Source organism: Parastagonospora nodorum, assembly GCF_000146915.1.
Source record: "Parastagonospora nodorum SN15 chromosome Unknown scaffold_22, whole genome shotgun sequence".
NCBI lineage: Eukaryota > Fungi > Ascomycota > Dothideomycetes > Pleosporales > Phaeosphaeriaceae > Parastagonospora > Parastagonospora nodorum.
In genome coordinates, this window is record NW_001884570.1 from 11204 (window position 1) to 35945 (window position 24742).

Here is a 24742-nt window from a genome sequence, read left to right on the forward strand (position 1 = left end):
TAAGATAAGTATCTTAGGTAGTATTAAAGTAGGATACATTCTCAAAGACCTTAGAAATATATTATAAAGAGAATATATTCTAGTTCTTACGTAATCTAAGGCTAGGCAGAGCTAATAGATTCTTAGATAGAAGAGTTAAAAGAGATATAATATTATAGTACTAAGAAAAAAGTAGCTAGCTTAATAATATAGCTAGCTTAATAATAGAATACGTTAGTATTTTAAAGTTAGCTTAACATTATTAAAATATTAGAGTATCATACTAGTATATTAGATATTATTAATATATATAGTAAATAAATGCTAGCTTTAGAGCATAGCGTTCTAGTAGAAAATCGCTACGTGCTTACTTAATAGAAAGAGCATCTTGTTAATAATTGCGGGCATATTAAGTCAGCATATAACACTGCGCTTATTAGTAACGCATTATTAAGATGCTCTACTAAAAATTCTATGGCGAAGCACCCCCCTCCTGATGAATCGTAAGTGGTACCAATTCAAGGCTTTGTGCTGCGCCCCAACCGTCCCACACTTACGCCCCAACCGTCCCACACTTACGCCCCGAACTGCCCAACGCCCCGCTTGCAACCCGCCCCCACGACCAAACATAGCGACAACGCTCAAGGATGGACGATCCAAATATGACAAAAAGACCGGGAAATAGGCCCACATCGTTGATTGCGTGTGTCGAGAAACGGTCATGGTGGAGTTCCTCTGCGAGGCTAGAGCCCGCTGATGTTCAGGGCATACCCGCTTTCGCGAGGCTGTATCTACCTTCGCAAGGCTGCGACTTCGGCAAAATCGAGGTTGTTCAAGCCGGCAATAGTCAGACATCATCGGCGTAACATTCAGAGATACCATCTGAGATGATCCGCTCGAAGGTATAAGAAGTCCCAAATCTTCTCTCTGCTTCAACATTACCAACAAATCAACCCGTCTTCACATCGATCTACTGCCGTTCCACCCACGCCTCTCAAGATCTCGCATACAAACTTACATCTACTTCAATCCTCCTACAGAACTTTCAATTCTCTAAGGTCAATATGAAGAGCTTCGCTACCATTCTCATCCTCATTAGCGCCGCATCCGCCGCGACACTCAAGCCCAGGGCCGAGTGCCATGCAAAGAAACATGAGTCTTGCGCTTTTATAGGTCAGAGAGGCTGTGAGCACAACGGCGGACATGTGGTAAGCTATCACCAAACAAGACCGATAGCAGTTCTTTGCTGACGTTCGACTCCCAGATGGAATGCAGATATGGCCTCAGGCTCGGAAACATTTGGTTCAAAGGGGAAAAACTGCGCCGAGAAGAACGCTCACTGCGACTGTGCGACTGGTTCGTGCGTGCCCAATTGATGGTGTGCTAGAAAGTATAGATCGGTACTCGCACATAAGTTAGATACAGGAAGGGCGAAGATTCCCTTGGCGGTGTTTGTACATATTCCTGTCTGCATATTCGATTCCGCAATTCTTACTTCGTCGATGATGTTCTTCGCGAACGTTCTTACGGGAATCTCTGAACCATGCATCACCGATGAACGCAGTGCTATCTTGCTGACTGAATTGCGCCGTCGCGTTGCTAATGTAGGAGATGCTCCTTCTTCATCGAGTGAGCACGCAGCCATTTTATGCTACCCCGCTCGGCCCCCAAAGCGAGTGTTCATCTACCATATGCAATGACAATATCTGACGCACCAACAATTTGATTGAAGTTCTCGTAACTTAAACTGGCTCCGACGTTCAGAAGACCGATCGGATTATTTACCCTCTCTCGGTCGCAAAGTCTTGCGGCAGCATGTTCGCGTCGACCGTATCAGCGAAGGCAAGCTGTGTTGCGTCGAATACATAAATATAAACCTTCGCAATGCCATGATTGTTGGACTCCTCATTCATCACGACGCTATGAGAATTCGAGCCCGAAGTCCGTATGTGATTATCACTGCGATCATCGTGGGCGGATATGCACGTAAGCCTTCTTCATCAAGGTATTTGGGTTGCGACAGTGTCTGACTATGGTATCGTAAAGAGACCACACCAAGCACCACAAAAGCCAATGCGACGTCCGCTCTACCCCCTGGCATCACGCTTCCGCCAACGCATGCGCCAGTTCCCGACCGCTCATATACCAGCCTTGCTGTCCGAGTTCTCTCACATTCCTGCTAGCGCCTTGAACTGCTGGGATGCGCATGCAAATTACAGCACGTCCAGCAGCTTCCTCTCGAAACAGATCTGGGATGCCGTCGCTGTCAGCTACAGCGCATATCCTCCAGGCTACGTTTCCCTGTCCACTTATATGAACTCATACTACAACTGCAGCACGAAGGCCCTTCCCACTTTGATCACATTATGTGACTGCTACCCACGCCGCATCAACGCTGTCTTTCACTTGCCAGACCAGGGAAGAGACATACACATGGGACTTTGCAGGAACCGACTACTTCTTTTATCCCACCTGGTCAACTGAGCTTGATCAATTGCCGTCCCCGACCTGTACTCGGCAATTGATTTCGGACCAGTGTGCAGCCAACTCAAAGATGCCTACAGTTGGCGCGTCACACATTTGCAATCGCAGGTCCCGATGCAAACAGGATCGATACTCGCACCAGGTTGTAGTGTTCTCAACGCACCCGCTCCTGACGCAACCCCAAGATGTTACCTCGAAGGCGGCTCATGGGAAGCTTCGTATTGGCCCTCAGCTCTCCCAACCAACTCTGCGCTGTGCAGTGTCAATGAGACTACTATCACCGCGACACCCACGAGAACTGCGCAGCCCGTGACCGCTATAGTATCAGGATTTATCCTAACCAGTCCCAGTGTTTACAATTTCGTTCGCAACGCCGCGCTACAAACGTTCATCGGCTGTGCATCATTCATTGGCGACCCAGAAAGTCTTGGGGATGACGTCTTTGCGCCATCTACAACAGCATCTCTCCTGACCGTCAGACAGCTGGAAGGGGATATCGTGACCATATCGCATAGCTGCGCTGGTTCGGGCAAAGGTCGCTACTGCACTTGGCGCGCCTCGGCTGGTTACTTCTCCGTGGTTGACCTGGCTACCGTGCGCGCGAATGAGTACTGCCGACCGTACGGCTGTTATGAAAGCGAGACTATCTTGCAAGACGAGTACACGCCAACTGCGGCACTCGCGATGACCGACATCGTGACGCAGAATGGGGTCTACACAGACTGCGCGTGGACTACCCCCGGGAGGAGAGTTCGGACAGCGGGGCCTGCGGCTTGAAGAGGTACAGCGATGAAAAAGAGCAACTGGTACGAAGTCGTAGCAATGAGTACTCAACCTACATAGCTGCGAATGCAAAGGTCTACCCAAGTATATTAGAAATTAAGATTCTGCTGCAGAATCCTATCCTTAATTGGCGACGGAACAAAGGCCAAAATCGGGCTTGTTCTATAAGAAACCCTGATATAATTCTACGAGGAATTAACCTTTATCTCTATTCTATAACGTATTCTACCACTAAGCTAGTTAACTCACTAAGCTAGTTAAAAAAGCTTAGCATAATGAACTTTAGTTATGTATCTTTAATTTTATTGCTATCTATAAGAGAGCCTATATATAATATGCTTATATCTAATTTAGAAGATACTTCTATATTCTTTTTGCACGTTTACGCATTATACCTAGTTTTACTATAGTTTCTATAGCGCTATATAGCTAGTTAAGCTCTTTCTTAATTATCTCTACTATAACTTCTCTTTAACTGCCTAGTAGCTATAGACGCCTCTATAGCTACTTACGTTACTGCCTTACTATACTCTATAGTACTACTCTACTAAATCTGCTTATGCTTCTATAATTTCTGCTTAGTTATCTTTACTAATTGCTCTTTAAGCTTATATATCTAAGCATATTAAAGAGTATTTTTATATAGTATTAGCTTACTATTTTTTATAAGCTAGAAGAAGCTAGCCTAAGCTATAATAAGTAACTAAAGTAAGATATTACGTACTAGCTTTAACTAAGATCTAAACTTATAAGTATTATTTAGAGTCTTTAACTGCTATAGAGTTACTAAGAGAAGAGGTTCTAGCAGAGTATATAGGCGTACTTTAAGGTAATCTAATACTATCTATGCATTAATAAGAATAAGTTCTAAAGCTTTAAAGGCTTTTTAATAGTTCTCTTTTATAAATATATTAAAAAACGTATCTTTAAAGATAGAAAGAAAGCCTTCTTTATTAATATAGAAGATATATTTCTATACTAAGTTCTAGATATATTTAGAGTACTTATGCTTTAATAGTAAAAAATAGACTATATTAAGTAGCTAGAGAACGTATAATAAATAAGCTAGCATATAGAGAGTTAGAATCTTATTCTTAATATAGTAGTTCTTAAAATTCTAGTTAAAGTAGCTCTTATAGCTATCTAAGATAAGTAGCTTATACTTCTCTATCTAATATACTTTTATATATGCGTTAAAATGCTTTAACTACTCTAGACTAAGTATATTATTTATTTAGCTATTCTTAGAAACTAATAGCTTCTAATTACGTAGTATTAAAGCTTTCTTATACTATGCTAAGATATAGATATATCTCTTATAGATAATAAAAAGTAGAGTTATATATCTAGCAGCGTAGATACTCTAGATTACTATAACTTACTTATAATTACTTAGCTAAATAAGCTTAGATTAAGCGTATCTCTCTATGCTTATAATAACTTTTATAGAGCTAATTATACTTATCTAAAAGCTAGTCTTATTAAAGTTATGCATATTATCTTAGTAGATCGCTATACTTAGCTATAGTCTCTTTTATAAGCTTAAACTATGCGCTAATAATCTCTAGGTCTTTCTAGAGTATTCTCTGCTTATTCTTAGCTTAATTAAAGGCTATCTTAAGCTTAGATAAACGCGTTATAAAGCGCTTAGCTTAGTACTTACTAATAAGCTTACTATCTCTTATACTTAGTAGCTTATTAGCTATATCTGCTACCTTACATAGCTAGAGCGCAAATTCTTATAAATTAAAGTTAAGTATATATTAGATAATTGTCTACTCTTTAGTAGTAGTAAGTTTCTAGCAGTTAGAGATAGTTTCTAGGTAATATATAATTCTCTTATATTAATAAGTTAAGGTTAAAGAAGAGATATTAAATGCCTTAGCAGCGTGTTATAGACTTTAGAATTATTAGGCGTTATAGGCAGATAGAGCAAGCTAGATTCTGCCTTCTTAATTAGTTAATTACGCATTATATTATTAAGATATATTATATTAATAGGTTAGTAAAGAGTCTTAGCAGAAACTAACTAGCTTAGTAGGTTAACTAGCTTAGTAGTAGAATACGTTAGCCTATGCTTTAGATTAGTAGAAGGCTTATACTCTAAGGCTTAGAATTAACTTGTTTCTTATCCCTAATATCTTACTACGTATTATCTGATACATAAATTGTAGTAAGGTACAAAAAAACCTAGCCTACGAATTAGATCCTAGGATTGCCGTTTCGGGTTGGAGATACCCTAGCGCTATACCTATCTCGGTACGAATCAGGCCCGATTCGTCGCCACCTCTTGGATGTTTTCGGGGCAGGGTACACGATTGCTAGAATGGGAAGTTTCGGGGGCCGACACCAAAATGCATCATATGCTAGGGAATATCGTTACAATTTTCATTTCAACAGGTAGAGAAACTAGTCTATTAGCAGCATTAGACGCAAGCAGCCATTTATTACAATTATAAACCTATCCTATATTCAAATGAATAGTTGCCAGATCCTAAAGTTTCAACCTTGCGGCCTGGCAACACCACTTCAGCTGTAGCACATGGCGGAATCACAACCTCAAGCCTCACTATTCCTACCTCTTTATCCAAACTCCAGGCACTCTTTGCGAAGCCCAATGGCGTTTCCAAAGAAGCCTCAGCGTGCGTTAATCCGCCTCCAACTAAAGGCTCTATCCTGATCTTCCTGTACCCTGGCTCGACTGCCTTCAAACCCGCCACGCTCTCCTGCAACCATTGTGCCACAGTGCCAAACGCATAGTGATTATGCGACATCTTCGCTTTGCCTTTGCCGTCATATCCTTCCCAGGTCTCCCAGAGAGTCGTTGCGTCCTTTTGGACAAGATACAGCCACGATGGCATTGTGTCTTGCATCAGGAGACGGTATGCGATGTCTGCCCTGCCGTATTCAGCAAGTACAGGGAGCAGCAGACCAGTGCTCATGAAGCCAGTTTTCAGATGGTAGCCAGCTTGAGCTATGAGTTCTACAAGGCGTTCTAACGCTGCTGGTTTTTGTTCTGGCTCGATGAGGTTGAAGGCGAGGGCGCGGACGTAATCGTCTTGGTAGTCTTCTGCGATGCGGGCACCGCGTTGTCGGACGAAAGCAGTGCGCCACGCTTCAGATGTTCTTCTCGAAAGTGCAAGATAATGTTCTGCGTCTTCCTGTTTGCCAAGGATATTGGCGATGTTGGAGAGGAGACGAGTTGAGTGGGCCAAGTATGCGGTAGAAACAGCGGCGCTAGGGAACAAGACATCTTTGATCATTGTGAGAATCCCGCTTCCAGCCCGAAGCCATTCACCATAGCTAAAACCAGTATCCAAGATGTACCGCTCGAGGTCGCCACATCCAGAACCGACTTTGGTGAAGAGCCATCTTCTCCAGCTCATCTTCTCTCGTGCTCGACGTGTCAAGCTATTCACCCACCTCTTCATGCTATCGTACTGTCGTAAGAGGACTACTTCGTCATTGTAGTGCCAATACAGAGCCCAAGGCACCATTGTAGAAGCATCGCCCCACCCAGTTGATTCCGAGGTCATCCTTGTCATCAACGATAGCTGACTACTGAACTGTGATGCACCGCTGGGGATGTATGGTGGGATAGTACCGTCGGCAAGTTGCTCCGCAGCCAGACAACGCAAGTACCGACGCAGGAAATTCTGACTGTCGAATAGCATGGTCGCAGTAGAAGAAAATACTTGAATGTCTCCAGTCCAACCCATTCGCTCTCGAGTCGGACAGTCAGTTGGTGTGTCGGTGAAATTGCTGCGGGCACCCCAAACAATATTATGATAGAGCTTATTAAGGTGAGCGTCTGAGCAGGTGAAAGATCCTGTGATTGGGAAGTTGGAAGCCAGGACGACTCCTTGGACATCAGAGGGACTAAGTTCGTAGTCCAAGCCTTGAACTTCGGCGTAGCGAAATCCATGGATGGTGAACCAAGGCTGAAATTCAGCTACATTCTCTCCGAGGGTTACGATGTCCCGTTGTACGATATGTGGAATTATGGGAAGTTTCAAGTAATTGACATCGAGCTCTCCGTCGCTCGACAGGACTTCGCTGTATGTTATGGCAATTTTGGAACCCGACCGGCCGCGGAGCTTGATTACCATAATTCCCGCAAAGTTTTGGCCGAAGTCGACTAGTTGTGCCCCTGACGGGGCACGAAGTATGGTCTTAGGTGGCAAGCGCATCACTTCTTCGACGCGTTCGACTTCTTCTGCGATGAGGTTCTTCGTCAAAACTAGGACCTTTTCGGCGAGGTTAGAAGACAAAGCATCGCACTTTCCAAGCCATTCATCAGAGATTCGAAAGTCAGTATGTTCGCCCCATACGGGGTCTGATCGAACGATGGAACCCTTTAGAGACCTCCATGTCTCGTCTGTACAAAATGTAACAGTTTTTCCATCATCTGTATCCGCCTCGAGCTGTATAAGTGCAGAAAGCCGATCTCCGTATCGACAGCGCCCTTCGGTGGCGCCTATCTGCCCTCTGAAGCGCCCATCGGCAACAACGACACTGATCACATTCTCGCCAGTCTTCAAATATTTCGCAATGTCGTAAGTCTGGTATTCAGTGAACTTGTCAAATGGCGTCCAGCGTGGCACCAACGCCGTACCAGTGACATTGTTTCCATTGATGAAGAGCTTGTACCATCCACAAGCCGTTGCGTAAGCTCGTCCACGGACTGGTTTTTTCACAAGCTGTAAGCTGCTGGAGAGGTATATGACTCTGTGATCTTTTGCTGAACTCCCAGTCGTTGTCGTCTCAGGAGTGCTAATCCAGGACGCTTTCCAGTCCGATGGCAGCAGCAATCCTGTTTCGAACCATGCTTGCTCGGCAGTGTCCCAAGTGTCATCGCTAGAATCTTCGAATTGGTCCCATACGCGGAGACGCCAATAATACCGAGTGCGGCTTTTCATAACATTTCCCGCATAGATGGCGGTAAGTGATGAACTTTTGCTTGTAGCAGTTTTTCTGCTGTCCCAAACGATATTTTCGAATTCGAAGGATAAAGATGTGGAAACCTGAAGTTCGTAGGAAGATTGGGTGACATTACAAATGCCTTGCTTTGCTGACAGCTGCCAACTAAATTCCACGGGGAACGCATCGATCCCAAGCGGACGTGAAAGTCTGTTGGTGCGCAAACAGTACGGTCGTGCACTCATGAGGAGGAAAGGCAGTAAGGGAAGATTGTATGTGCGGATTGACGAAAAAGATCGTCACGAATCTTTATTTTAGAGTAAAGTTTTTATGTTTATACCGACCTTGCCTATTTATTGGTCCTGAATGTTGCTGCGACGGCCCTAACACGGTGGCTTGGCCGGTCCCATCATAGCGGTAAACCAGGAAATTGCCCCACGGAGTCAGCGCCTTCCGGCCCCGACACTGCTGGCCTCCGGCCCCGGCACAGCTGTCTTCCGGCCCCGGCACAGCTGTCTTCCGACCCCGAGCACAGCTGTTCTCCGTTCCCGAAACGCTGCAAGCTACTTACTACTGTCTGCTATTTTTAGCGCTAAGTTAAGCATAATAATAACTCTAGACTACACAGCTCTATTGCATGCGCCTAGGTTTACTTACTCAATCTAACCAACTTTCTATCTAAAATAACTTAATTATTTCCTAGCGTAATACTACTATACTTACAGCGTCTACTATCTTTAACGTATACATGTCAACTATCAACCTGCGTCTTAGACAGGGACTAGAGGTGCGACCGTAAAGGACCGAGATATTGTCAGCAAAAGGAAGATCTGTGCCTTTATAGCTTTCGCGAAGGACGCGTTAACAGCAGCATTCTGAGCGATTTTGTAGCTAAGGTAAATTTTTTCTATTCAAGGCCGAAGGCTAACTGAAAATCACCCTAGCGGTACTAACGACTCTAGCATTTAATTTCAGAGAGAAGAGAACTACGTTTCCACCCCAACAGACCGTGATAGCAACATGTGAGATAGCCTTCGACTGAATCTAGCATCTTGAGGGAATGTTTGCCCGGACTGAGTTACCGACAGAGGAAAGTAAAGTATGCTCTGATATGTGCTGAGCAGTTGAGAACCAGATCCCGTCCATTGCGACGATTTGTACCTCTACATACTTTGGCAAGCTATGTGTACCTCCATCATGTTCTTCAAATGCTTTATCTGTTGCCGAAAACCTGATATATTTGACGTGATGGGCAATGCGCATGCTCGTCACAGCCGCATCATGCGGAAGACGTGTGCTTTGTGCGAGCACAGTCAAGGATGTCACAATCTAGAATCTCAACTGAGCACTTTGACTGGCAGGAACTCAACTCCACGCACGAATGCGACGTAGCTCTTGTCCAAGAAACGCCAGATTCGAGAGTATGTGCTTATCTTGCAGATATGGAGTACGGATCGTGGGCTGAGTCTGAGTCTGAGTTGCGGGGTGTGATGAAAGCGGAAGGACCGGCGAAGGATGTTCGAGCCGCCTCACATGTGCGACGTCTACGTTTGTCTGAACAATTCCATCTTTATTAAATTCTAGAACGTTTCCTGAGCGGAACTTCCGACGGCATCTTCACTCGGCACCGACATGATGTCGTCTAATCCAAGAGCATGCCGAATTCGCGAACGTGTTCGTACTTGTTTTGCGCATCGAGTTAGGGTTGATGCAATGTTATTAGCTGTCTTTGCGCTACAATAAGCATCGTCAGTTGATTTCAACCGATCTTTCACCATAATCCCCAAGCCATCGCAGCCGCAACAACTCCGCTCCCAACGACCGGTCCAAACTTGCTCGCCGCCCCCGAACTTGCAGACGGCGCTGCAGATCCCGCAGGCGATGCACCGCCCTCAACATTTGCAATCGCAACACCACTAACGCCCGTTCCATTCTTGCACTGATCATCTGCGAGAAGCTGAGCGCTCGCGTTGAACTTGATATCCGCGCACTATTTCAATATTAGCAACGTTAATACCGAGACGGCAGATGGGGGCGACCTACGTTGTACAAAGCACTTCCCCTCTCGCCCAATTGGATGACCTGAACAGTAGCATCCAACCCATTCAGCCTCTCATCCGTCAACCCACTGTACCCAGCCTTCTTCAGCCCTTCTTCGAGATGCGCGCGGCCCGTCTCTTTGAAGCAAAATACGCCGGGACCAGTCTGGTTGAAGCCTGGAACCAGCGAGATGTTGAAGCTTGATGCGTTGGTGCCGATGGCGAGGTTGACGTATGTGAAGGACCATGGGTGACTGCCATTGAAGACAACGCTACCGCCGGTCAGCGGCCATTGGGTGCGGTTCGTGGAATCGCTGGACGTAGCGTTGACGCCGGCGCAGGGGTAGTTGTATTGCGAGGCCGGGGCGATGAAGGAGTCGCCGCGCCATTGGGGTTGGAGGAGGCGGAAATGCGCTGTCGCGGTGCTGGCGAGGGCCAGGAGGGGGAGGAGGGTTGAGGAAAGCATGTTTATTACGGGATAAACAAGTAGGCTTGAGGTGCGCGAGATGAGTAAAGATCTACCTTGCGCAGTCCCTTGCTGGTCTCTTTATACTCTTACTCATATTCTTACCTTCCCGTCTTTACCATGCTACCTCCCCTTCCCATGCGCGCAATCGATGCCTGCATGCCACTAAGCAATTCCGCCACCCAATAACTTCCCTTCATGTCAATACCAAGCTTTGACTAGTACTGTAAGTATACGATTGTTTGTTGGTACCACTACTGTGGCGCTGGTGCCCTGCATACGCGACCCTGGGAAACGTGCTCATTGAGCAAGTTTCCGGGCTTGGCGGATTCCACGCCGCTGGCCTGGGCGCGCTGCGTGCGGAAGAAATAGACGAGGTGAGTGAATATGGACCTTCATTTACAGGAAACATACGATCATCTGTTGGATAGTGTCGGTCTAGGTGGAGTTGTGGTAGAGATGTGAAAGTAGGGTCTGGTCGAGATGCCCCAAAGTTCACATGCTAGGACGGATCTAGTTTAGCGCAGGCACGGCTGACAAGAGGTGAGAGAAGAGGAAAATGAAACTTGGAACGAAATCATAAGATGTGGTATCATACGCTATTTCCAATGCTCAAGTCCCAAACGCCTGTCCAAATGCCTTCTCTATCGTGAGGTGCCAAATGCTTAAAACATACTACTCTTCTTCTTCTTCAGCTTCTCCGCGGTCGTCTCGCTTGACGTCCTCAATCCCCAAAAACTCTTCTTCGCCTTTGGTTGCACCTGTGGCTTCGGCAATCCGTTGGTGAAGAAGCTGCTGTGACTCGCAGTTGGCCGATGGCCTCCAGGCGCCAAGTATGGATTCTGAGGTTGTGTGGGTACAGGTGCTGGTCGTTGCTGTTGTTGTCGGCCCTGGGTCCACGGGCCTTGGATTAGTGGTGTGGAGTGGGCGATTCTGATTCTGCAGTGCCGGACGTAGTAGCGTGGATTGGTCGCCGAATTGCTTCTTCAGGCGTTCAGTCTCCTTATCGACCTCTGCTTGTTTGCGACGTCGCTCTTTCTCTTCGCGCTCCTTTTGCTTCTTTTCTTGCTCGAGGAACTGCAGTGTCTGGCGCTCCTGTTCTTGCTCGCGCCTTTTGCGGGCTTTCTTCTCGGCTTCAGCTTTGCGCTGTTGTTCGCGCTCTTCGGCTTCGACTTGGGCTTTCAGCCTTGCGGTCTCTGCGTCAATCTCCCATTGCGCTCGGGGGTCTAAACGCGGTCCTGGTTGTGCTTGTTGGGTGCCTTGTTGGGGCCTGGGAGCTTGTTGCTGTTGTGGCCTCGGCGGCTGCTGTGGTTGTTGAGGTCGTTGCGGTTGCTGCGGCTGTTGTCGTTGTTGTTGGTGTTGAGCGAATGTGCGTCCCTGTGGCGGTCTTTGTTGCTGGACATGTGCCGGGCGGGCGCCGGTCTGTAGCGGCGGAAGAGAGGAACGCTTGGCAGCATTGTTGTTGGGGGTGTATGATGGAGGCTGCATTTGCGCGTTCATCGCAGCTCCACTCGCTGGCTGCAAAGGCACCTTTTCAGGTGGATACTGTGATGGGCCAGTATATGCTGGAGGTGGCGGAGGTTGTGGAGTCATGACGGGTGGCGTAATGTGTGCTCCCTGTACTGGTGATGAGCCTTTCCTTGTCCTCACTCCACCACTATTCTTCCTGGCAGCAACGTCGCTGACATGGAACTGCTCCCTTGGATCTCCGAAGAAGAGATCGCGAATGACAGCCGCACTCAGCAGCAATGCCACCTCCAGACCCTTGTAGTCCTCAATCTCGACGCGGTATAGGTTCGGCTCCATGATAGACATCTCCCTCAGCCCCGAGAACAGTGCGACGGCGATGTCGGGCTCCTTGCTCTTCTTCGCCTTCTTTCCAGTAAGGTCCGTCGACTTGCCAGTCATGTAGCACGTCAAGTCCTTGCCCATCCTGCCTTCCTTCCGCCACGCAAAGTTGACTCTTGGTGTGTTCACGTCGGTGCTGGGATCGATCTGTGTCCGGTCGAGGTCTGAATTGCTCGGCATGCGGAAGGTGATTTGCGGTATGCTGAACTCCCAGCTGATTGTGCTGCTCCATTTCGTTGTCTGCTGCTTCACGATCACCTGCGTGTCCGGGTTGTAGAGCTGGATGGCGAATTCGGTGGGATATATGGGCTGTGGTGGGGGAGGTACGCCGCCATTCTTGCGGATCTCCTCCTGGGAGAGTGTTGGGTGTGTCCAGCCCGGCTTCGCTAGCACTTCACCGAACAAGATGTCGGGTCGGTACGAGTCGAACAGGGCTACGGCGTAAGTGTTCTTCGCGTCGTTCGATGAGGGGTCGATGTGGTGCAGCGCATATTGCGCATCGGGATCCGAGCCATTCTGCGTGAAGTAGTACGACTCGTGGTGCTTGAGCTTGTCTGTAGACGGCTTGAGGAAGAACGCTGGAGCAAGTTAGCTCAGCCTCTGACGATGGGGATGAACAAGGCAACTTACTGGGCAGGTTCTCGTCTAACATGGTGACATGCCGTGTGTCTAGCTTTGGTCGAGTGATTCGCGGGCTTCAGCTACGAATTGCGAGCGAGCGAGTATTTAGTGAAGGTCTGGAGCAGCAAGGCTGTGGGTACATTGCGGCTCCAAACGCGTACTGTAGCTGAGGCTTAGATCGCCATCCCTGCATCGCCACGCGTTTGGACCAATGACGACACGCGACGTCTATTCTTAGCACTCAGCCTCGCGAACTCCCACGTTCTTCCCGCTGCCATTTTACACCGAGTCCGTCTGCACATTTGCTCTTAGTTCATTCGCCTAATCGGACAGATCTGTAAAAACTCGTCTAAACAAACACTTCTTGTATACTGCGTCTCGTTTATGCTCACGTTTCACGACTCGTCCTCCAGGTGGCTTAGCCTCCGCACCATGTTCCTTGCTTCACGTCAAAGCATGAACTTTGGCTGCACTGCGGCTCTACATCAGACAAGGTAGACTTGGCGGGGCGTTGGGTCGTCGTTCGCTGCGGGGTCGGTCTCGTTATCTCCGCGCTATTCTTTCCGCATCCGTCTGTTTATCTTCATTTCGTCCTTTCCATTACGCGTCTTCCTCAACGCGATGACGAAGCATCTATGAAGGATCGCACAACATCATCATGTAATCGCGATGCTGAATGCTCAGCCTGTAGGGAGTGTTTTCCCGGAGCCTACCTTTCGGGGCTTAAAACGTTGTTCGATATGGAGCCCCTGCTAGTTGACTGGCATAGAAACAAGACTTTGTTCGGAACCGTCACATGTCACAATGGCACTGTGCACCATCTGGCCGTTGTCCGTTCGCAACATCAACAAGCAGAGGTTTGACATCATTGTGATGGACGCACAGGACTGCGAGATGCGCTTGCAGCAAAGCTTCAGCATGCACGTTCTTGCTACTCACAATTCAGTTCATCGCATGACCCCACACCACACGGAAAAGTTGGCAATGACCTCACCAGAACCTTATCAAAATAATTGCATGGAGCATTCAGACTCCCAAACCTATGTTCAGCCTACCATCGACCATACAGTCGCATCTCACTCGTGTTCCATCCCCATCCAGCAACATAAGCGCAAGTCTGATCATGAAATGCATGGATTTAGTCCGAAAAAGCAGAAGAATGTATTTGAACAGGACGAGCCGATAAAAGACTCGCCGTTCAACGACATACAGCCACTCGGGCCTTCAAAAGCGGAAGAGCCGTTGACGCATGGCGAGAGATGGAGGTTGTACACTTGGGTGTGGCCGAGGAGTTGAGCGTCAACTTACCAACACATGCATCGAACACAAGAGTTATTAAACCATAAAATAGTGCTCTCCTCTTAGTCCGTGCCACCGAGCAATCTTCTCGGGAATCAGGCACTTGGAAGATCACAGCAAATCCGAACAATAATAATCCAGTCAACGCTACAAAACACCACAACACCGAACATGTGCCTCGAGCATCTTTAATAAGCCAACTCTTCTACACTACTTTTAGCACTTCAAACTAACCTGCCCTTTGCCTGCAATACCTTCAAGCCCTCAGGACTCAAGAAGCTGCACACCGCCGCAGCCCCGATAACCATCCCCAGCACCAACACCACCAACAAATGCACCATGCCCACTCTCTCCTTCTCCCCATACATCCCAGCATTCCTCTCCGCCACTTCCCCCGCCCTCCCAACCATCTTCTTCAGTGGCTTGACCCCATTCCTCTGTGCAAACTCATAACCTCTCTTCATGCCCGGCAGCCCATCAATGCTCAATTGACTCTTCCAACTCCAATACCTGTCCATGCTTTCTTTCTCATCGCCCTTTTCAAACTTGTCCTGCTTCTTGGCGAAGAAATCATCTAGAATCGGCCTGTGCGCCACGAAATCATAATACGGCACGCTGAACCCGCAGCTCGTGGCGACCTGATCAATGTCCAACATGATGATACTCCTGCAGCCGGGCTTGGTGGCGATTTTATTGTCGGCGATAAAAGCAGCGTATTCGGATGTGCCGTTCTCAATAGCCCGGCCCTTTCCCCATAAGCGCACGATTCGCGGCGGGCCCGTGAAGGCAAGGAACATGATGACGATGCGCGCGTTACCGGGCTCGTGGAGGTGCGCGTGCGTTTCGACACCGGAGCCAGTGAGGTCCATGTACCAGAAAGAGGTGGGGGACGGGATGCCGAAGGTGCTGCCGCCTTTGGGGGAGATGTTGATGTGGCCGTGAGGGGAGAGGGGAGCGGTTCCACTGGTGCAGGTGTTAGTTTTTTAGATGTTGGAGATAGGGTTGCGAGGGAAATGTACACGAAGAGCATTTGTTGTTCGAGGATCCATGGTTTGAGAGAGTCGGGGATTGTTTCGTAGAAGACGCCCATTGTTGGGGAGGGGAAGATTATTCAAGATGGCGTAAGTCAGATTTGTCAATTTTTGTATGTGATGCTGTCCGCAAACGATTAGTTCTTGATTGTGAGAGTAGAGAAGTCGCATGATGTGATTCACACTTTCAGCATACCAACTATCTGACTAATGGTGGATGGTCCGCGGCCGGTATCGGATTTATGTTCGTAGACACAAGGCAAAACAAATTCCGCGATGTGAATATGAGCCTTCCTATCGTATTCGACGTTACGATCAGCTGCTCCAACGTGAGGTTCTGGACTAGTGCAGCGGGGCCGCATAGAAGCTGGAGAAATGTTGGGGCCGCGGCCTCGGATGTGGGTCGTGGCTTGTCATTGGCTGCAGCATAGCAGTATATGTAGGTCGCAGGATGCCATGACATGCAAGTAAAAGCGTGATTCGAGGAGTAGGAGAGTTCATTAAGTTATCGAGTTCTTATAAAGCATAAACGACATTTTGTTCACTGATATCCAACACCAACCTCGCCCGGAAAACTCGCCCAGAAATCCTGTGTCGCATTAATCATCATTTCCTCCAGTTCTGCATTGCTTAAATCAAAGGAATCAAGGTTGAAAGTCTCGTCGGCTTCAAGTGGGGGTATCTCATTCGGTGCATTCCATGCGTATGACGCTGGGTACGCATTGGGTGTTGGGGCAGCTGAAGGGGGTGTGGCGCCGAAGGTGTGGTTGAGTGATTGCATGTTGAGTGGCTTCTGCGGCGAAATGTTAGCTGATAGAGCTGGAGCAAGGTGGTTGGAAATGTACTTCGTGGTTTGACACGGGCGGGGTGAGGCTCGTAGCAACGCCGGACGTGTCTACGCTGCCAGAAGACTCTTGTTTCTGCACGGGTGAGGGCTGCAGTGCGCCATAGTCGACCATGGCTCGTCGCAAGACTTGACGCTCTTCTGGGGAGGTCGGAGGGTCTTGGCCTAGAGCGGAGCGGTAGTAGGCCTGCATGCGCTTAATGGTCTCGAACCAAGTCTCTGCCATTGGCCACTGCGTCCTCATCTCCTTCAAGAACGTACAGCCGTTGATCACACAGCGGCGTGCCTTCTCACGCAAGCGCGGATCGTCGTCCGGGCTGGGAAAGTTGAAGCAGTACAGCATGACACCGACTGCGGTATAGATGGTGAAGCCGATCCACGGAACCAGGCCACGGAGGAAGTACACGCCAAAGGGTGCGCATCTCTTCCAGCATCTCGAGCACCATGAAGGACTCGTTGAACAGCTCTTTCCGCGACGTCTTCTGCCAGCTCTTCCACATGTCCTTGTGCTCGTCATACGAGTACGGGCGCTCGTCTGCACTGCCTCCGTTCTGCTGTGGTCCAAGTACGGGCAAGGTAGGCGCGGTGCAGGAACATGTAGCTCATGAAGTGGATGCAGTGCATGTACGAGTACGCCTGGCCCCTGCTCGACGGCATTGTGGCTGTGGAGGGCGAAGAGGTCGTACTGCAGGCGCTGGGGCAGCGACTTCTTCCAGCGGTCGAGCTCGTAGACGAGCTGCTGGAACAGCGACGTCGGCGACCACGGCAGCTCCGTCTTGAAGTCCTCGGAGCACGCCCACTTTGCGACCTTGCCCCATACGTTGGCCGCTCGCAAGCTGTACCCGATGATGCCGATCTCGCCGACTGGGAGGGCGACGGGCGGCATGCGCACGCTGCTGTCGAGCTGCTCGGTGCACGTCGGCTCGCCGAAGACGAAGTTCTCGCGCTCGCACGGCAGCTGGATGGCCATGTCTTCTGCCTGCAACGAGCGCTTCCGGCCCTTCCCCCCGCTCAGCAGCGAGTCCATCAGGAAGCATGTCCAGGCGGTGCGGCGACGGACTTCGGCCTCGATGAACTCCTCGCGTGTCGGCATGCGGTTGCGCGGCACCTTGAGCTCCTGCGTCAGGTCCATGACCTCGACGAGGCGGATGGCCATGCCGAGATAGATCCAGGCGCGCCTTCCGTTTCCAGCGCCCCAGTCGTGGCCCGTTAGCATGAGGAGCGCCTGCACGCGGCTGATGCTCGGCGTCTCGAGGTCCGACTGCAGGATCTGGCGGGCGTGGGCGGCGTAGGCATTGCTGGCCTCAGTCTGCGTCTGGAACGGCGGCGGCGGATCTTTGACGAAGCTACACACGGCATGTTAGACTGACTTGACTTGACTTGACTTGACTTGACTCGACTTGACTCGACTTGCGCATGGCCATGCATGCATCGTGAAGACATACCGGATCGCCAGCGCGAGTATTGCCCAGGCCATCCATGGCTCGAGCGTGCGGTCGCGGATGCGCAGCAGCAGCGTGGGCGTGTGGTGGAAGCTCCATTTGTACGAGCAGCGCAGATAGCTGTTCTTGACCTCGTCCGTCAGCAGCTCGAACGGGTCCAGGCCGTCAAGCAGCGACGACCACGATGCCGCGTTCGGCGAGGGCGCGGCATTGCCAGCCGTGGGACTGTGGACGCCGCTGAAGCCGTTCGGCACGCCCACGTCATTGCGGCGGTATAGACTCTGGGTGGGCGTCGCATAATTGGCTGCGTGCTTTGCGGTTCCTGGCGGCGTGTCTCCGAGATCCTCTGAGGGGCGTGGCCGCTTTGGCTTGCGATGGATTGCTGAGGTGCCGGGTGGAGGGTATTCGCACACCTCCGCCCTACCGCTGGACTTGCACCGCTCGCACGGCTGCCCGTCCTGGTTGTTGAGACATCGCTGCTTCGCGCTCCTGCATGAGACGCACGCGACAGGATTTCGCATCGTACGACTCTGAGGACATTCGACTGAGGACTGCTGCTGCTGGTCGAGTTGTTGCATCGTGCCTTCTCCGCAGGCGTCGCTGCCGGCCCGGGAACGCGCCCGGACCTTGGCTATAAACAAATCTCGTCGGCCCCAGCCTGACCCTGGCTGATCCATCCATCCCGCACACCTCATTCTTGCCATCACGAAGTCTATCCAGCTCATTCAATCATGGCTGTCTTGAAGGCCTCAAAAGGCATGAGGTATTTCGGCATGTCATGTGAGCAACCCATGTCAGCACCGCGGTGCTCACGGGTATTGGGACTGACGGCAGCTTGATTGCGCTGCTACGTCGTCAGATCAAACACTCTGCCATCTCCCTCTTTGTTGTCCTGGACAAGGCCGTCATGGAAGCAAAGCTCGAGGGTCGGTTGTTCCATTGTCTTACAGCTCATAGTGTCCAAAATGCCCTTTCACGTCCCGCTCTTTGTCCCTTTCACCATGACTTTTCACTTCCACATGCTTCGTATATCGTACACCTACTGTGACTTGTCTCGTACCACCGCAATCACCGCTCACCGGCTACGTGAATAGTACTAGCTGCATGGCCCAGCACACCCTGTTTAACTAATACACGCAAAATCTCGTCCATCCAACTTATAGCGACTCAACCAACTAAACACGGCTTCCACTTCAAACCTCAAAGACACACAAGCTGCACAATCCACAAATCATCATGGAGCGCCCCGCCACCACCTATCGCTCTCCATTTCTGGACGCGGACGCCGACTCGGACACTTCCGAGGCAGCACCTCGTGTTGACCCTCCAGTCACCCGCTCATCCATAGCCATCGCCTCCGAACCTGCAGCTGAAGCCGAAAATGCTTCTGCATCCACCCAGACCACGACTGTCAAGAGGAAGAGAGCAGCCCTAGAACACGACATCATGGGCGACGATTGGGAAGAAACCGTCACGCCGCGCAAAAAGAGCTCCAAGAGAGCCAAGAAGCCTTGCCTCCACGAGCCTGAAAAGCATGCGAGCGAGGAGCTGCCTAGGGTCGAGACTGAGACCCAAATCACGCCAGAGAAGAAGTCAGACTCGGAGACACACTCCGCCGAACTCGAAAAGCGTCACCAGAAAGAAATGATCGAGAGAGACATGGAGGTCATTGCCCTGAGAGCGCGCCTCAATCATGATCTCGTTACAATGGTTGACAAGCCCGAAAGCCAAATCACCATCGAGCGGCTGAGGGCTGAGCGTGAGGCCACAAAGAAGGCACATGAAGAGGAATCCGCTCGTCTTACGGAAGATCACGAGAAGGAGATCGCTGATTTGAAGGCCAAGCACGCTTCCGACCTTCAAAGGCGCGAAGATGCCCATCGAGAAGCAGTTCCACGAGGACATCCGGAGAAGCAAAGCCAAGGAAGAGCGCAAGACTGAGCAGGAAGCAGCCAAGCTTCAATCAAGCATTGCCGCGCAGGAGAAGGCGAAAGTTATCAGGCGCAACGGACTGCTCGCAGTCGTCTTGAACGCGCACCACGGATATCAAGATGCTCTACAACCGACAGCGAGATGGCACCATTGCCCAAGCCAAGGACTCAGCAAGGTCTTTTCGGTGCAGGAGTGCGTCGACGGCTTGACTACCCTCTGGGCTGAGCAAGGCGCCCTGATCACACGCCTTCTTCCCCACGAGCTCTCCAACGACCACGACTTTGCTCTCGAATTCGAGGCACAAACGATCGTTAGGGCCCAGGCCTGGATGCAGTCTTTGGAACTTCGTAGTGCACCGCAAGAGCTTTTGCAGACGGGCTGGAGCTTATCAGCACTTCATCGCCTGATGTGCGGCCTCTTTCCCTACCATGAAACCGACATGACCACCCTTTATACCGCCGTGGTCGATGTTCACCGCATTCTGCAGGAAGCGACAGCATACATGCAAGGCGGATATGCCCCTACCATGCTACCCATCCCCAGCCAGCACATGGTAGCCACGACTGGTCCTCTTGCAAGCCCACTACCCAGGACTACCCACGACCAGCAATTCTTTCCGCCGCCGCAGCAGCAGCAGTATCGGATTGCTGCCTCAGCTCAGGAGATGCCATCTCAACAGCAACATGTTCCTTCAGTCCAAGTCATTCAGCCGACACCCACCATGCCGCTCGCGAACACGGACTTTCAGCAGTCGTCCAATCAAGGAGTCAGCTTCTCAAACCCCGGAACCAACACTGGCGGCCAAGAAATGAGCGCAAGCATGGACGATGTTGAGCCGAGCTTCCCCAACGCACCTGTGGGCCAGTGTGTTCCTCAGAACGTCCCTTCCTTTTCAGCCAACGCCGCTCCACCAGCTCAGTCGGCCCGCCTATCGTACCAGCCAAAGGCATGCCATAACATGAGAGATCGGGGTCAATGCTTCCGTGGGGAGACATGCAAATTCAGCCACGACCCTGAGATCATCATAGCAGCACACGGCGAAGGAACCGGCGTAGAGGCAATGCAAGATGTCGACAATAGACAGCTAGTTCCTCCTGCTACTACTGCTGCTACCACCGACGACTGGCGAGCAGTCATCCCGTGCAGATGGGTAACCCGATTTGGCACCTGCAGAACAGCTGATTGCGGCTTCATGCATCCTGCTGGGACCCACGAACCCGGCAATTCCACCGCGAGCAGCGGCGCGCAACAGTGCAAGACCGAGGAGAGACACGGACGTTGTAAGAACCGAACATGCAACTTTGTTCATCAGGGCCCTCACGGACTGCTTGCACCACCTGGAGGTGATATGCCCATGGCGGAAGATACCATGTCCAATGCCGGCTTCCAGATCCAGGGTTCTTCTGACCAGCAATGCCAAATGGAACAATGCAATGGGTATTGCAACAGGAAGAAATGCAACTACACCCATCAGAAGGCCCATGGACCTCAGGATAGCGGTCCCGCTCAGTCGATCAACCCGTTCACTAGAGCGTCATTCGCATCGCGCATCACTTTTGATAACAACGACCAGCCTACACGAGGCGTGCAATTCGCCACAAATCCACCGACAGGTCCGCGTGCGCATGGTGGAATTGTCGCATCGCGAATGACAAACGACAACAACGTCCGATTTGCGCCCAATGCGCCCATAAATTCGCGCCCACAGGGTGGAAGTCTGGAGTCGCGCATGACGTTCCCCACAGGTCCTGTCTCACACCGCGGTAACAGAAATGCTCGTCCAGAGCAGCAACTCTACAACCCGCGGATGAGCCCAGCCGCCGATTCTTTCACACTCGGAAACCGTGGTGGTCAACAGCACGGCGGACGCGGTGGCCGTGGTGGCCGTGGACGAGGCAATTTCAGCGGCCATAATGTCTTCCAGAATGGCCAGGGGCAAGGTCCGCAAAACAGCATGAACCTATTCCAGGGCGGCGGGCAGGATGGTATCTCATCCCAGAACAGCGGTAGAGGAAGGAACAACAACCACAAAGGACGTGGTGCGCGAGGCGGCAGTGGACGCGGACGGGGTGGCGGTGGTGCTGCTGCTGGATTCGGAGGATCAGTGCCGCAGGGAGGTGGTGGAGGAGGGATGTTTGGAACTGGATTTGGCATGTGATAAATGCTTAAAGCGTGGGAGCTAAGCAGAATTCCGCGATCGTTATACAGCAGCGCATTCATGAGTATGCGGAGGGTACGTCCTAGCATGAAAAAAAAGTGTTTACTCGATGTTGTGCTTCTTATTCAGCGAAGTGGCTGCGAACAGCATTTTCTTTGCACGCTCTCTGCATGTTGATCTCGATATCAAAATGTTATCAGACTTGGAAGGAAGTTCACGCAGATCAACCTAGATTTTTACTGGCAGGATTTCCCATCTAACATCAAAGAGTACCATGTCAGCTAGCAATCAGCAGTCTCTCGAGCCACATTTTCCCTTCGAATCCCCCTTCAGCCAAAGACAGCTTTCCATCGGAGCTAGGCGCCATGCTAATATCACACGTCGAGTTTCGCGTTGAATCCCTTTCTTCACCATCCCTGCCGTTGGGCGTCGTGTAGATGGCCTTGGCTTGCATTCTCACTGCTGCAGTCCTACCGTTCGTGGCTTACCCCGCACACGCTGTCCAGTCGTGCATGCCTGTCGATATACCGACTGCAGATGTGGGTCTCGGTTTATGGCATGTTCCGACCCACCCGGAGCAAAGTTCCTCAGCCTTATGGTGCGGTATCTGTGGTACAATTGTTTTTGCTGGAGTTTTCGCATAGCGACTGGTGAAATCCGCGGTTCGGAATCAATCCGATAACACGAGAAGTACATGCCTTATATGGGAACTGATCTATAGATTTTCTTATTCATATGTGTGAGTTTACGAAAAGTTCATTCCACTGCAATTGAAAGTCTAACCTTGCTAGTAGCGTGTGTCATGCAGTGCACACCTCCCTTTCCAGCGCTGCACACCGAGGTGACGATAAAGAACACAAACGCTATTCGATACTACATATGGCGTTCTACCGGTTGAGAATAAGAATCTGACAAGATTACTAGATCGGCTAGAAGCTGACACAAAAACCACAAAGGCGCTAATCACACAGTGCAATGGCTATGGCCACATGTATAAGTATAGACCGCGTTCTGGGGGCGTTGGCGTCTGTCAACTCAGTTCATCGAGAAAGCATCACGTCGTATTGTTGCGATGGAGTCTGTGTACTACATCGCGCTAGGTGCGCTCATCACATACTCGCTCTTTCGTCTCGTCCGTGTCGGTCACCGACCCAAGAACCTCCCACCTGGTCCGCCCACACTGCCTATTTTCGGCAACATCCATCTTGTATGTCTGCATACTACCATAGCCTTCATGGCAATTCACATGTTGAGATTAACTCGAGAAGATGGCCAAAGACGATCCTCACCTGCAGTTCCAGAAATGGGCAAAGGAGTTCGGCCCAGTGTATTCGCTGATGCTGGGCACAAAAACTATGATTGTCCTTTCCAGCGACAAGGCTGTGAAAGATTTACTCGATAAGAAGAGCGGAAATACTAGTGGACGGCCTGATCTGTACACTGGCCAGACACTGATGAGTGGTGACAAGAGGATGGTCATGATGGTATGCTGTCGGTATTCTGATATAGACATGAAGAATTACTAACGTTGAGCAGACATATGGTACACCTTGGAGAACAGTAAGCTCATCAGATGAACCCTGAGGCTGTGAAGTGGACCCGATACTAACAGCTTATAGATCCGAAAACTCTTTCACAACACCTTACATGTTAACAAATCCGCCGAATACGTCCCATATCAAGAGCTCGAAAATAAACAACTTCTTTATGATATATTGAACGATCCTACAGATCTTCTCACTCACTTCCGACGATACTCGTCGTCGCTGGTGACAAGCGTTGTGTATGGGTAGGTCAATATACTTCCACCGTTTGTCAAATACTCATTTTACTCATTCTATAAGCTTCCGATGGCCAACCTTTCAGGACAAACAACTTCAAGTGCTTTTTGAGAACTTGGATGAGTACGTTCATCTGAACTCCACTGGTGGTGCCGCCCTGGCAGACTTCTATCCCATCCTTCGCTACTTACCAACCTGGCTCCTCCCGTCGAAACGTCAAGCGACTCAACACTATGATCGAGAGATCAAGATGTACACAGAGATGTACCGTGATGTGAAAGCCAAGATCCAGGATAGTGATTCAAAATACCGTCCATGCGTCTTGAACGAAGTCGTCTCCATGCAAGCCAAAGAAGGTTACTCAGATGAATACACCTCGCATATCCCCGCGCAACTATGGGAAGCAGGCAGCGACACAACATCCACCCAACTCTATGCTTTCATGCAAGCACTTCTTCTCTACCCACACGTCCAGGCAAAAGGCCAAGCGGAAATCGACGCCGTCATCGGACACGACCGCATGCCTACTCTCGATGACATGACACGCCTTCCATACGTGCGCGCGTGCGTGAAAGAATGTCTTCGCTGGCTACCGACAGCTATTCTCGGTGCATTCCCGCATGCGACATGTGAGGAAGACACGTACATGGGCTATCGCATCCCCAAAGGCGCTATCATTTTACTCAACACATGGACTATTCATCGCGATCCTCGACGCTACCCTGATCCTACGGCGTTCAATCCAGAACGCTTTCTCGGCGACACTTCGTCTTCGACGGAGTCAGCGAACAGTATCGATGTCTCGCGACGCGATCATTTTGCTTTCGGCGCGGGCCGGCGCATTTGTCCGGGCATGAATGTTGCGGATCGAAGTATGCTGCTGGGGATATCGCGCATCTTTTGGTCGTTTGATGTCAATCGGAAGATTGGCGCTGATGGAAAGGAGAGTATACCCGTCCAAGATGACTTTATACCAGGCTTCGTTGCAATTCCGAAGCCATTCGATGCTGTTGTTACGCCGAGGAGTGTGGCAAAGAAAGCGATCATCGAGAAGGAGTGGGAGGTGGCGAAGAGTGGATTGGATGAGATGGGTCAATTTGCTCAGAACTAAGGAT

The 24742-nt window shown here is 50.2% G+C and overlaps 8 protein-coding genes across 8 annotated transcripts; 4 read left to right on the plus strand and 4 right to left on the minus strand.

Annotated features, from left to right (window-relative positions):
- Positions 1-1868: 1868 nt before the first annotated feature.
- Positions 1869-3240, plus strand: SNOG_12272 (hypothetical protein; the record flags this gene model as incomplete). Its single annotated transcript, XM_001802446.1, is given in 3 exon segments — positions 1869-1965; positions 1985-2347; positions 2516-3240. The coding sequence occupies 3 exon segments, from the start codon at positions 1869-1871 to the stop codon at positions 3238-3240; spliced, it is 1185 nt and encodes a 394-aa protein (XP_001802498.1).
- Positions 3241-5699: 2459 nt separating this feature from the next.
- On the minus strand, positions 5700-6509 carry SNOG_12273 (hypothetical protein; the record flags this gene model as incomplete). Its single annotated transcript, XM_001802447.1, has 1 exon — positions 5700-6509. The coding sequence occupies one exon, from the start codon at positions 6507-6509 to the stop codon at positions 5700-5702; it is 810 nt and encodes a 269-aa protein (XP_001802499.1).
- Positions 6510-9937: 3428 nt separating this feature from the next.
- On the minus strand, positions 9938-13171 carry SNOG_12275 (hypothetical protein; the record flags this gene model as incomplete). Its single annotated transcript, XM_001802448.1, has 7 exons — positions 9938-10156; positions 10210-10630; positions 10777-10889; positions 10953-11064; positions 11351-11513; positions 11625-13097; positions 13150-13171. The coding sequence occupies 7 exons, from the start codon at positions 13169-13171 to the stop codon at positions 9938-9940; spliced, it is 2523 nt and encodes an 840-aa protein (XP_001802500.1).
- Positions 13172-13944: 773 nt separating this feature from the next.
- Positions 13945-14436, plus strand: SNOG_12276 (hypothetical protein; the record flags this gene model as incomplete). Its single annotated transcript, XM_001802449.1, has 1 exon — positions 13945-14436. One exon carries the CDS (start codon positions 13945-13947, stop codon positions 14434-14436), a length of 492 nt encoding a protein of 163 aa, XP_001802501.1.
- A 227-nt stretch (positions 14437-14663) lies between these two features.
- SNOG_12277 (hypothetical protein) lies at positions 14664-15529 on the minus strand (the record flags this gene model as incomplete). The annotated part of the gene is made up of 2 exons (XM_001802450.1): positions 14664-15402; positions 15459-15529. The coding sequence occupies 2 exons, from the start codon at positions 15527-15529 to the stop codon at positions 14664-14666; spliced, it is 810 nt and encodes a 269-aa protein (XP_001802502.1).
- Positions 15530-15959: 430 nt separating this feature from the next.
- Positions 15960-18737, minus strand: SNOG_12278 (hypothetical protein). Its single transcript, XM_001802451.1, has 5 exons — positions 17760-18737; positions 16949-17660; positions 16721-16865; positions 16351-16665; positions 15960-16280 (listed from the first exon to the last, which is right to left on the minus strand). The coding sequence occupies exons 1-5, from the start codon at positions 18479-18481 to the stop codon at positions 16012-16014; spliced, it is 2163 nt and encodes a 720-aa protein (XP_001802503.1). The 5' UTR covers positions 18482-18737; the 3' UTR covers positions 15960-16011.
- A 255-nt stretch (positions 18738-18992) lies between these two features.
- Positions 18993-21846, plus strand: SNOG_12279 (hypothetical protein; the record flags this gene model as incomplete). Its single annotated transcript, XM_001802452.1, has 2 exons — positions 18993-19621; positions 19671-21846. 2 exons carry the CDS (start codon positions 18993-18995, stop codon positions 21844-21846), a joined length of 2805 nt encoding a protein of 934 aa, XP_001802504.1.
- Positions 21847-22918: 1072 nt separating this feature from the next.
- On the plus strand, positions 22919-24738 carry SNOG_12280 (hypothetical protein; the record flags this gene model as incomplete). Its single annotated transcript, XM_001802453.1, has 3 exons — positions 22919-23053; positions 23142-23330; positions 23713-24738. 3 exons carry the CDS (start codon positions 22919-22921, stop codon positions 24736-24738), a joined length of 1350 nt encoding a protein of 449 aa, XP_001802505.1.
- Positions 24739-24742: the final 4 nt, after the last annotated feature.

Excerpts from the sequence above, each read along its gene's own strand:
- SNOG_12278 (XM_001802451.1), bottom strand. The coding sequence starts at position 18,481 with ATGAGCTGGATAGACTTCGTGATGGCAAGAATGAGGTGTGCGGGATGG. Across the intron at positions 17,661-17,759 it reads ATACTCGCGCTGGCGATCCG|CTTCGTCAAAGATCCGCCGC; the intron begins GTATGTCTTCAC and ends TGCCGTGTGTAG. Across the intron at positions 16,281-16,350 it reads CGTAGACACGTCCGGCGTTG|CTAACATTTCGCCGCAGAAG; the intron begins CTACGAGCCTCA and ends CAGCTCTATCAG.